The sequence below is a fragment of the Anomaloglossus baeobatrachus genome, chromosome 4 (assembly GCF_048569485.1).
Source record: "Anomaloglossus baeobatrachus isolate aAnoBae1 chromosome 4, aAnoBae1.hap1, whole genome shotgun sequence".
Lineage (NCBI taxonomy): Eukaryota > Metazoa > Chordata > Amphibia > Anura > Aromobatidae > Anomaloglossus > Anomaloglossus baeobatrachus.
Window position 1 is genome coordinate 34,395,572 of NC_134356.1, and position 12,132 is coordinate 34,407,703.

At 51.9% G+C, this 12,132-nt stretch overlaps 1 protein-coding gene across 1 annotated transcript in view; it reads right to left on the bottom strand.

The window, feature by feature from the left end:
- Window positions 1–12,132, bottom strand: part of EFCAB6 (EF-hand calcium binding domain 6) — a 182,817-nt gene that overhangs the window by 35,946 nt on the left and 134,739 nt on the right. Inside the window, exon 21 of the mRNA XM_075343359.1 lies at window positions 10,662–10,780. Within this exon, the coding sequence (XP_075199474.1) occupies window positions 10,662–10,780 (119 nt within the window). The remainder of the gene's footprint in view (window positions 1–10,661; window positions 10,781–12,132) is intronic.

A 12,132-nucleotide genomic window follows, 5' to 3' on the forward strand; every position in this document is an offset into this window, starting at 1 on the left:
GCGTCGGCTCGCTCGGGGGACGGAGATGCTCTGAAGCAACGAGTCGGAGGACGAGAACTGAGCTCTATCCTGTGACCGTAAGACAGAATGTGTCCTACATCGGTCTTGGACACGTGGGGACCACTCCCCTGACCTGGACCGCCATACAGAAAAGGTTCTCTGTGCACGGCGGAGGATGAAAATACCACCGCCTGAGACGTCAAAGACGCTAAATGCGGAACAGACCGCATTAATCTGAGACAGAGCAGCTGAGATAGCATGGAGTGCCCGCCCCTGCAAAGGCTGGGGCAACGGACGCGCCTATGGGTTCATAGATGGATCTCCTTAGGAGTTCTATCTGTCTGTCCGTGGCATTCTTGAGCGTGGACCCGTCAGCCACTGCTACTACTGATCTAGCCGCCAGTCAAGAGACTGGAGGGCACCTTATGACACTGAGCCCAAACCTTAACAACGTCAGAGGGGAAGGGACCACGTGTGTTACAAGGCGTTCAGTAAAAACGCTTGTCCGGGAAGGTGTGCTTCTGTACAGTATCTGTGAAGCCTTTAGAGCCACGTCCGGACAGAGTCCTGGGTTGCGACCTCCGCCCCATCCTCTAGAGGGTCCTCAAGCTGAGGCCCTTGAAGAAGTCGGGGAAGATTCCATGCGGTTCGTGCTGGAGTACCCCACGTCATAACTAGAGGCCACCCCAGGAACACGCTTCGTCGCAGACCGATAGAGGCCTGGGGCGATCCCGCAGTGCCCGGGGCCTGTGTAAGGGACCGGTCTGGACTGCAAACACCTAGTCTCTTAGCCGACCATTCGTCCATAGCCTGAGACATGGATAGTGAAAATGACTCAGAGTTTCTCAGCAAAAGCTGCAACTCTGTCCCTGCCGCCTGGATAGGGAACGCCGGCGGAGTTCAACCAGTGCCCCCGGCTCCGGCTGAGCGAGTGCCTCATGGCCCGAGCAATGTCACAGCGATCACTGAGGATACACATGTACAGCCGAACTGTGAAACTGCATACAAAAATATACATCCATATATACATTTCATCACTCTAGGGGGCCCAGCATGAAGAAGAAGCCCCCAGGCGTACCGACCCTGAAGCAGTATGTGCTGCTTAAAACATGGCTGTCGGCGTATACAGTGGAGGGGGGAGCCGTGGGCGTAACCCCAAAAGTGCGGGAATCTGGTGCCCTGAGTGAAACCGTGAGGGGGGCGGAGGACAGCCAAGTGTGCTCCAGTCCTCACTGTTAGCCTCCGACTGACCGTCCCGCCCTTCCCCCTGACTGTCAGGGCCAGGGGCGGGAGTTTAAGGCACTAGGCCGCAAAAGCCGGGAGCTAAAGTTAAACACCGCGGCCGGCCGGCAGGCGCGGTCGGCGCGGTAATACCGTATCAACCCAGCAGTCACTGCCCAATCTGCCAAGGTGCACCATGCACCGTTCCCAAAGGGACACTGAGTACCTCTGCGCCGCAGAGAGCTTAGTGAGGGTGATGGAGGACAGCGAAGTGTGCTCCGGCCCTCACTGTCGGCGTCAGCCCGACTGTCCCGCCCTTCCCCCTGACTGGCAGGTCCGGGGGCGGGAGATTAATGCACTAGGCCGCGAAAGCCGGGTGCTAAAGGTAAACACCGCGGCCGGCCGGCAGGCGCGGTCGGCGCGGTAGTACCGTACCAACCCAGCAGTCACTGCCCAATCTGCCAAGGTGCTCCATGCACCGTCCCCACGGGGACACTGAGTACCTCTGCGCCGCGGAGTGCATAGTGAGGGTGATGGAGGACAGCGAAGTGTGCTCCAGCTCTCACTGTCGGCGTTAGACCGACCGTCCCGCCCTTCCCCCTGACTGGCAGGGCCGTGGACGGGAGTGAAAAGGCACTAGGCCGCAAAGCCGGGGACTAAAGTTATAAACCGCGGCTGGCAGGCAGGCGCGGTCGGCGCGGTAGTCCCGGCGTCATACGAATCACCTCGGGCGCTGCAGCGTCTGAGGCCAAGGTGCTCTATGCACCGTCCCCAAGGGGACACAGAGTACCTGTAGCTGCAGGGCCCTGTCCCTGATGATACTCCGTCTCCGTCCGGCATAATCCCACAGGGGCTGCGGATGGAGGCCGGTCCCAGTGCCTGGATGACCGGATAGGATCCCACTTCGCCCAGAGCCCATAAGGGATGGGGAAGGAAAACAGCATGTGGCTCCTGCCTGTGTACCCGCAATGGGTACCTCAACCTTAACAACACCGCCGACTCAGTGGGGTGAGAAGGGAGCATGCTGGGGGCCCTGTTATGGGCCCTCTTTTCTTCCATCCGATCTAGTCAGCAGCTGCTGCTGACCAAATTGTGGAGCTTGCGTGGATGTGTGCCTCCTTCGCACAAAGCATAAAAACTGAGGAGCCCGTGATGCACGGGAGGGTGTATAGCAGAGGGGAGGGGCATTACACTTTTAAGTGTAATACTTTGTGTGTCCTCCGGAGGCAGTAGCTATACACCCAATTGTCTGGGTCTCCCAATGGAGCGACAAAGAAAAAAGCATAAAAAAAGTTGCAAAAAAAAATTAAAAATGCTGCAAAAAAAGTATCAAAAAGCTGCAAAAATTAATAAAAAAACGCTTCAAAAAAGCAGCAAAAACACATAAAAAATGCACATTTTGCAGCTGTGATTTTCCTTACAAAAGATGCAGAAATGGTGCAAAAATTTCTGCAACCAAATTCTCGACTTATGCACAAACCCTTAGGGGCACTTTGCACACTACGACATCGCAGCTGCGATGTCTGTGGGGTCAAATTGAAAGTGACGCACATCCGGCGTCGCAGGCGATATCATAGTGTGTAAATCCTTTTTGATATGATTTACGAGCGCAAAAGCGTCGAAATCGTATGATCGGTGTAGCGTCGGTCATTTCCATAATTTCGGGATGACCGATGTTACGATGCTGTTCCTCGTTCCTGCGGCAGCACACATCGCTGTGTGTGAAGCCGCAGGAGCGAGGAACATCTCCTACCTGCGCCCCGCGGCTCACGCCGGCTATGCGGAAGGACCCGCCCCGTTAGGAAGGAGGCAGGTCGCCGGCAAGAGCAACGTCGCAGGGCAGTTAAGTGCGTGTGAAGCTGGCGTAGCGATAATGTTCGCTACGGCAGCAATCACAATATATCGCAGCTGCGACGGGGGCGGGGACTATCGCTCTCGGCATCACTATTATCGGCTTGCGATGCCGTAGTGTACAATCCCGCCTTAATGTCTGTGACAAGCACTGGCAGGCAAAGGTGAGTACACCGAGATGATCTCTTTTTGTCCTTTTGGCGCTTTAAGTGGCGCCTATTTTAGGTTTCTCCATCATTCAAGAACATAAAAAAAAAAAAAAAAATCTAAAAACCTTCCATAATTACGGTAATTACAAGTTACAATAAATTTCAGGTCTTCACAGAAAAACTTTTTTTTAATGCATTTAAAAAAAAAAAAAAAAAAAAAAAAAGTATTTTTTTTTTTTCAAACATTTCATAATCGGAGAAGGAATTTTAATATATTGTTAATAAAGAAATATTTCTCGCCCAAAGTACAATAAAACCCTCCGATATGAGCACTTAGAAAACTCAGAAATGTGCAAATGCATTATTAAAAAAAAAATAAAAAAAAAATCAATTTTCAAGTACAAGATTTTTCTCTTTCAATATGAAGTGTTTAATTGAGAAGACGTCATCGTATGTGACACGGCCCCAAGGATATTCCATATCTATTCTATACTAAATGCACAAAAGTAAGTGCCCCCTCCACATCCCACCCTGACCTGTCATTCTACATCCATAGACATTAATATGGAGTCGGCTCCTCTGCAGATATAACGGCTCCCGCTCTTCTGGAAGGATTTCTACAAGATTTTGGAGGCGTCGGTGGGAATTTTTGCCCCTTCATCCAGAAGAGCATTAGTGAGGTCAGACCCTGATGTTGGGGGAGGCCGGGGTCACAATCTCCATTATAGGTGTTGGATGGGGCTGAGGTCCGGGCTCTGTGCGGCTGTCATGTTCTTCCACCGACCCGTTCTTTATGGACCTTGGGGTCCAGGTCGGGTCTCGTACCAGCTTTACTCGTCACCGGGCCGGTGTGGTGGTTTGGGATGTCGCGGTGGCCTGTCCAGCTTTGTGCCCCGAGGTGCACCCCAATAATGAGGGAGGATGATGGGGTTTGTAATAGGATGATTGTCGTGACGCCACCTTCGTTTCGCGGTCAGACATTAGCCGCTGCGGCTGTCGCTGTCCTCCGGGGTTGATGGTAATAGCAGCTGAAGATCGTATCGCTCCACAAATGTGGAGTGGAACTCGGGGAGAATGAGGAGGGGAGTAGCGATGGTGATGGCCTTTGGCGCCGAGTCGCCGGTAATAAGTCTGACTCAGATGCTGCGGTTCCAGGTGTCTTTACTCACTCTTTGTGCCGCTTGCCCGGGTAGTACTGGCCACCCGCTGTGATGGGCCCCGTCAAACCCAGATTCCTTTGGAGGTCAGTCCGGTGTGATGCTCGGTGGTTCCCTTCCTCCTTGCGCCTTGTGTGTTGGATCCCTGTGGCTTAAAGCTACTTGGGGACCCCAGTCCGTCTCGATTAGTACTCTTATCCCTATTTGCAGGTGCTGCGGCTCCGCAGTGGGGCCTGGCTGTGTCCAAGGCCCTGGATCCTATCTGGCACTGTGCTTTCTTTTGTGTGCCAGGGAAGCTTGCAACCTCCCTTTCCTGGCAGATTCTGAAAAACCAACGTGGAGAATGATCTTCCCTAGGGTCCTGCACCCTGTGTGGCACCGGTTCCGAGGGAGCAATGAAACTCTCCCCTCGGCAACCGCGTGAACTCCTGTGTCCCACTAGAGCACCGGTAAGACATGTCCGCTCCTTTCCTCTCCTGCTGGAGAACTCCTAGCTGTGGTGTTGGCTCCTAACTCCCCCTGGAGGCTGCTCCTCCCCAGGTCCATGTCACTAGTCGGTGGTGCCCCCATGTTTGAAGGCATATACACTCGGAGGAGGAAGCAATATGAAATATTTGTTCAGTGCTATGTATACAGCCATCAGGAAGGCAGAGATGGTAATAAACCCCCTCTGCCTTCTCCATCAGTAATCCCAGTGCAGCAGCTACACAATCACATGCAAGCAGCTTACACTGTATTGACATTAGAATGTGAGTGCAGAGAGAGAGTGCAGACTGCGCGGATATTTAAAGTCTATGGGCGGTACTGAACGTGTTAATAAACTAATACTAAACAGGTACAAAACATATACATAAATAAAATAAAGACACCGACTGTTCAAGCTGCAGTTTTCAATAATAATTGTAACGTTATATATGTATATACATATATACACATATATATATATATACACTAGAAGGTGGCCCGATTCTACGCATCGGGTATTCTAGAATTTACATATTGTGTAGTTAATGTATGATTTTTGTTATATATATAGATGTTGTTGTGTGTAGTTACCAAGTGTTTGTGTAGGCGCTGTACAAGTTCTGGGTGTTGTCTGGGTGTGACGGGGGGTGAGAGCGGTGTTGTATGTGTGTTGCGTTGTTTGTGGAGCGCTGTGTGTCTGTAGCGTTGTGTGTGTGTTGCGCGGTTTGTGTGTGTGTGGTGTGTTTTGGGGGAGGTATGTTTTGTGCAATGTGTGTGTTGCGCGGTATGTGCATATATTTATGTATGCCGCGGTGTTTATGTGTTGGGTGTTGTGTGTGTGCAGCGTTGTCTGTGTGTGTGGGTGTTTGTTTAGGGCGGTGTTTGTGGTTCCCAGTGTGTGTGTTGTGCAGTGCGCGTGTGTGTGTGTGTGTTGGGGGGAGGTGTGCACCTCCCATCGTGATCCATCCGCCATGCTGCGCACCCCCATCGTGCTCCATCCGCCATGCTGCGCACTCCCAAACGTGCTCCATTCGCCATGCTGCGCACTCCCAAACGTGCTCCATCCGCCATGCTGCGCACTCCCAAACGTAGTCCATCCGCCATGCTGCGCACTCCCAAACGCGCTCCATCCGCCATGCTGCGCAATCCCAAACGTGCTCCATTCGCCATGCTGCGCACTCCCAAACGTGGTCCATCCGCCATGCTGCGCACTCCCAAACGTGGTCCATCCGCCATGCTGCGCACTCCCAAACGTGCTCCATCCGCCATGCTGCGCACTCCCAAACGTGCTCCATCCGCCATGCTGCGCACTCCCAAACATGCACCATCCGCCATGCTGCGCACTCCCAAACATGCTCCATCCGCCATGCTGCGCACTCCCAAACGTGCTCCATCCGCCATGCTGCGCACTCCCAAACGTGCTCCATCCGCCATGCTGCGCACTCCCAAACGTGGTCCATCCGCCATGCTGCGCAATCCCAAACGTGCTCCATCCGCCATGCTGCGCACCCCCAAACATGCTCCATCCGCCATGCTGCGCACTCCCAAACGTGCTCCATCCGCCATGCTGCGCACTCCGAAACGTGCTCCATCCGCCATGCTGCGCACTCCCAAACGTGCTCCATCCGCCATGCTGCGCACTCCCAAACGTGGTCCATCCGCCATGCTGCGCACTCCCAAAAGTGCTCCATCCGCCATGCTGCGCACTCCCAAACGTGCTCCATCCGCCATGCTGCGCACTCCCAAACGTGGTCCATCCGCCATGCTGCGCACTCCCAAACGTGCTCCATCCCCCATGCTGCGCACTCCCAAACGTGCTCCATCCGCCATGCTGCGCACTCCCTATCGTGCTCCATCCGCCATACTGCGCACTCCCAAACGTGCTCCATCCGCCATGCTGCGCACCCCCCATCGTGCTCCATCCGCCATGCTGCGCACTCCCAAACGTGCTCCATCCGCCATGCTGCGCACTCCCAAACGTGCTCCATCCGCCATGCTGCGCACTCCCAAACGTAGTCCATCTGCCATGCTGCGCACTCCCAAACGTGCTCCATCCGCCATGCTGCGCAATCCCAAACATGCTCCATCCGCCATGCTGTGCACTCCCTATCGTGCTCCATCCGCCATGCTGCGCACTCCCAAACGTGCTTCATCCGCCATGCTGCGCACTCCCAAACGTGCTCCATCCGCCATGCTGCGCACTCCCAAACGTGCTCCATCCGCCATGCTGCGCACTCCCAAACGTGCTCCATCCGCCATGCTGCGCACTCCCAAACGTGCTCCATCCGCCATGCTGCGCACTCCCAAACGTGCTTCATCCGCCATGCTGCGCACTCCCAAACGTGCTCCATCTGCCATGCTGCGCACTCCCAAACGTGGTCCATCCGCCATGCTGCGCACTCCCAAACGTGCTCCATCCCCCATGCTGCGCACCCCCCATCGTGCTCCATCCCCCATGCTGCACCAGCATCAGCCTCTCTGCCCGCAGCATCAGCCTCTCTGCCCGCAGCATCAGCCTCTCTGCCCGCAGCATCAGCCTCTCTCCTCCCAGCATCAGCCTCTCTCCTCCCAGCATCAGCCTCTCTCCTCCCAGCATCAGCCTCTCTCCTCCCAGCATCAGCCTTTTCTGTCCCTAGCATCAGCCTCTCTCCTCCCAGCCTACCCCAGCCTCAGCCTCCCCCAGCATCAGCCTCTCTTCTCTCAGCCTCCCCCTCCCAGCCTTCCCCAGGATCAGCCTCTCCCCTCCCAGCATCAGCCTCTCCCCTCCCAGCATCAGCCTCTCTCCTCCGAGCATCAGCCTCTCTGTCCCCAGCATCAGCCTCTCTCCTCCCAGCCTACCCCAGCCTCAGCCTCCCCCAGCATCAGCCTCTCTTCTCTCAGCCTCCTCCTCCCAGCCTTCCCCAGCATCAGCCTCTCTTCTCTCAGCCTCCCCCTCCCAGCCTTCCCCAGGATCAGCCTCTCCCCTCCCAGCATCAGCCTCTCTCCTCCCAGCATCAGCCTCTCTCCTCCCAGCATCAGCCTCTCTCCTCCCAGCATCAGCCTTTTCTGTCCCCAGCATGAGCCTCTCTCCTCCCAGCCTACCCCAGCCTCAGCCTCCCCCAGCATCAGCCTCTCTTCCCTCAGCCTCCTCCTCCCAGCCTTCCCCAGGATCAGCCTCTCTCCTCCCAGCCTCCTCCAGCACGCCGTGCTCCTCTGCCGACACAGATCCGATCGCACACACACACACACACACACCTGATCGCATACACTCACACACACCCGATCGCATACACTCACACACACACACATTGACGATATTGCACATACGCGCTCACACTCACAACATCCGGAGATACCACATGCTTCTGGCCATGTGATCCTCCGGCAGGTCCTGGAAGCTCACAGCACAGTATCGCCGCCGAGAAGCAAGCGATATCCCAGGATGTGGATGCGATGTGATGTGTGTGAGGTGTGTGTGAGAGTGAGTGTGAACTGATGTGTGTGTGTGCGTGTCTGTTGTTATGTGTGTGGGTGCGTGTATGTTCCGCCGCTGCAGGACCTTGATGCGCTGGTAACTATGCTACCATGGTTACCAGCGTATCCCGTCCCCCGCTCGTACGGGAGCCCACACCAGCATACGGCAGCAACCCCAGCAATGCGAGGGTATGTGTCGGCTGGGTTGGCGGCGTACGCTGATGTGGGCTCCCGGGGGTACAGTACTCACCTGGGAGTTGTGGCTCCGTGTAGGTCGGTTCGGGGAATGCGTGCGGGGGGGCGGGGCCAGAGCGAGCGTGCATTGCGTGAGGGGGGCGGGGTGTGGGCGAGTTGCCTGGGCGAGCGGCCAATCCGTGCGGGGGGGGCGGGGCCATGGCGAGCCCAGCGGCCAATCAGCTTTGTGTCACCGTAAGGACACAATTTTGGAGCAAGACAGACAGACAGACAGACAGACAGACAGACTAAGGCAATTATATATATATAGATATATTTATCTCAGTACAGACCAAAAGTTTGGACACACCTTCTCATCTCTAGAAAAACTATTAAGAGGAGACTTTGTGCAGCAGGCCTTCATGGTAAAATAGCTGCTAGGAGACCACTGCTAAGGACAGGCAACAAGCAGAAGAGACTTGTTTGGGTAAAGAACACAAGGAATGGACATTAGACCAGTGGAAATCTGTGCTTTGGTCTGATGAGTCCAAATTTGAGATCTTTGGATCCAACCACCGTGTCTTTGTAGAAAAGATGAACAGATGGACTCTACATGGCTGGTTCCCACCGTGAAGCATGGAGGAGGAGGTGTGATGGTCTGGGTGGGCTTTGCTGGTGACACTGTTGGAGATTTATTCAGAAATTAAGGCATACAGAACCAGCATGGCTACCACAGCATCTTGCAGCGGCGTGCTATTCCATCCGGTTTGCGTTTAGTTGGACCATCATTTATTTTTCAACAGGACAATGACCCCAAACACACCTCCAGGCTGTGTAAGGGCTATTTGACTAAGAAGGAGAGTGATGGGGTGCTACGCCAGATGACCTGGCCTCCACAGTCACCAGACCTGAACCCAATCGAGATGGTTTGGGGTGAGCTGGACCGCAGAGTGAAGGCAAAAGGGCCAACAAGTGCTAAGCATCTCTGGGAACTCCTTCAAGACTGTTGGAAAACCATTTCCGGTGACTACCTCTTGAAGCTCATCAAGGGAATGCCAAGAGTGTGCAAAGCAGTAATCAAAGCAAAAGGTGGCTACTGAAGAACCTAGAATATAAGACAGATTTTCAGTTGTTTCACACTTTAAGTATTTCATTCCACATGTTCTAATTCATAGTTTTCATGTCTTCAATGTGAATATACAATTTTCAGAGTCATGAAAATAAAGAAAACTCTTTGAATGAGAAGGTGTGTCCAATATATATATATATATATATATAGAGAGAGAGAGAGAGAGAGATTCTATATATGCACATTATGTATATATATACACATTATATTATATTTATATATATATATATATATATATATATATATATATATATATATATATAGAGAGAGAGAGAGAGAGATTATATATATATGTACACACACATTATATTATATATATATATATATATATATATATATATATATATATATATATATATATATATATATATATATATATATATATATATATATATATATATACACATACACACACGGACACATATAAAATTAGTACAATCATCTGGAAATATGAAAAAAATAATATGTGCCTGGTCACGCACTGGTTAATAGAAGCTTCATTTGTACATATTTGAGGCTGATAAATAATGATAATAGTAAAATTATTTGGTACTGGATAGTTTTACTGATTTCTTCACTTTCTTTAGTGAGTTCTTTAGAAAACTGAATTTTTAATGCATTTTTTTTTTTTAAACGTTTTACATCAGAAAAGGAATTTTAATATTCCGGACATAATGAAATATTTTCAATTGCAAAGTATGATAAGTGCGATAAAATCCTCCGATGTGAGCACTTAGCAACGTCAGAAAAGTGCAAATACATTATTAAAAAATCAATTTACAGATTCCAGATTTTTCTATGTGGGTGGGAGCAGTTTAATTGTGGCTGATAAGGCTTCACCCTACGTGACACCGCCCCAAGGCTGCTCCATATACCCGTGTGTGCGGAGATAGTAATGAGCGTCATCCGGCCGGTGAGGAGTATGGGCGGAGCTCAATGTGATTGGAGGCCCTCCGGTTAGAGGCTGTTAGATTGGACATTTGATAATCCGGCACCTGTTTTGTTAATCCGGGATTACAGGAATATTCCGGTACATACACCCCATCATTCTATAGCACTCACCGCTGCCAGAGTTTTTCAAATTCATTCTTTGTAATCGGAAGAGAAAACCTGTACAAAACACTCCTCAGATCTTTCTTCTGAATGATGCCGTTCCCATCGCTGTCGATTTCACAGAAAGTCTGCAACACAGAAGGGCAGAGGGTAAAAGTGGCGCCATATGGTGCCAACAGCGAAAGCGCGGCTCAGAGGAGCTTGTGGGGATTAGGATAAAACATGGCTGCTTTCTTCCAGAAAACATCGCCACACGTGTTCTCAGGTTGTAGGTGGAATTGCATCTCTAATTTATGTAGATAGTCTGTACACGGCCTCACGGTCATATGAGTCTCAGCATTATGGGAGCCATGAAAGTTGCATCTTGTCTAATTGGGGGGGAATCAGACTGTGTGGGGGGCACTAGTGTGTGTGTGAGCTCTGTGAGGGTATCAGTCTGTGTGGGCAGCACTGTGGAGGCATAATTATGTGGGGGACATCATTGTGTGTGTCTTGGCACTGTGAGAGCACAATACTGTGTCTGAGGCACTGCGGGATCTCATGTGTGTTTGTGTGTGGCACTATGGGGGCATAATACTGTGTGAGGGGCATCGTTATGTGTGTGTGGGCACTATCCAGTGTGAGTGGCACTGTGAGGGCATAATACTCTGTGGGGGCATCAGTGTGTGTGTGTGTGTGTGTGTGGGCACTATACTGTGGGTGGCACTGTCAGGGCATCATACTGTGCGGGGGCATCAGTGTATGTGGGCACTATACTGTGTGGATGGCATTATAGGGGCATCAGTGTGTGGGCACTATACTGTGTGGGTGGCACTATAGGGGTATCAGTGTGTGTGAGCACTATTCTATGTGGGTGGCACTGTAGGGACATAATACTGTGTGGGGGGCATCAGTGTGTGTGTGGGCACTATCCTGTGTGGGTGGCACTGTGGGGCATGATACTGTGCATGTGGCATGAGTGTTTTTGTGTCTGGGCACTATACTGTGTGTGTGGCACTGTGAGAACATCGGCACTATATAGTGTGGGCATCAGACTATATGGGAGACATCATTGTGTTTTCGTAATGTGAGATCAGTATATTGTGTGGGTGGCACTGTGAGGGCATCATACTGTTTGGGAGGGCATCAGTGTGTGTGGGCACTGTACTGAGTGGACGGCACTATAAGGGCATCAAACTGTGTGGCAGCACTTTAGGGGCATAATACTGTGAGGGGGCATCAGCATAGTTAAGTTCTGTGAGGGCACTATTGTGGGGGGGAGACACTGTAGGGGCATCATACTTGGTGGGAGGTGTCAGTGTGTGTGTGTGTGTGTGTGTGTGGACATTGTACTGAATGGGCAGCACTGCAAGGGCATAAAACTGTGTGGCATCACTGTAAAGGCATAATACTATGCGGGGGCATCAGCATATTTAAGCTCTGTGAGGGCACTGTATTGTGGGGGGGAGACACTGTAGGGGCATCATACTTGGTGGGAGGT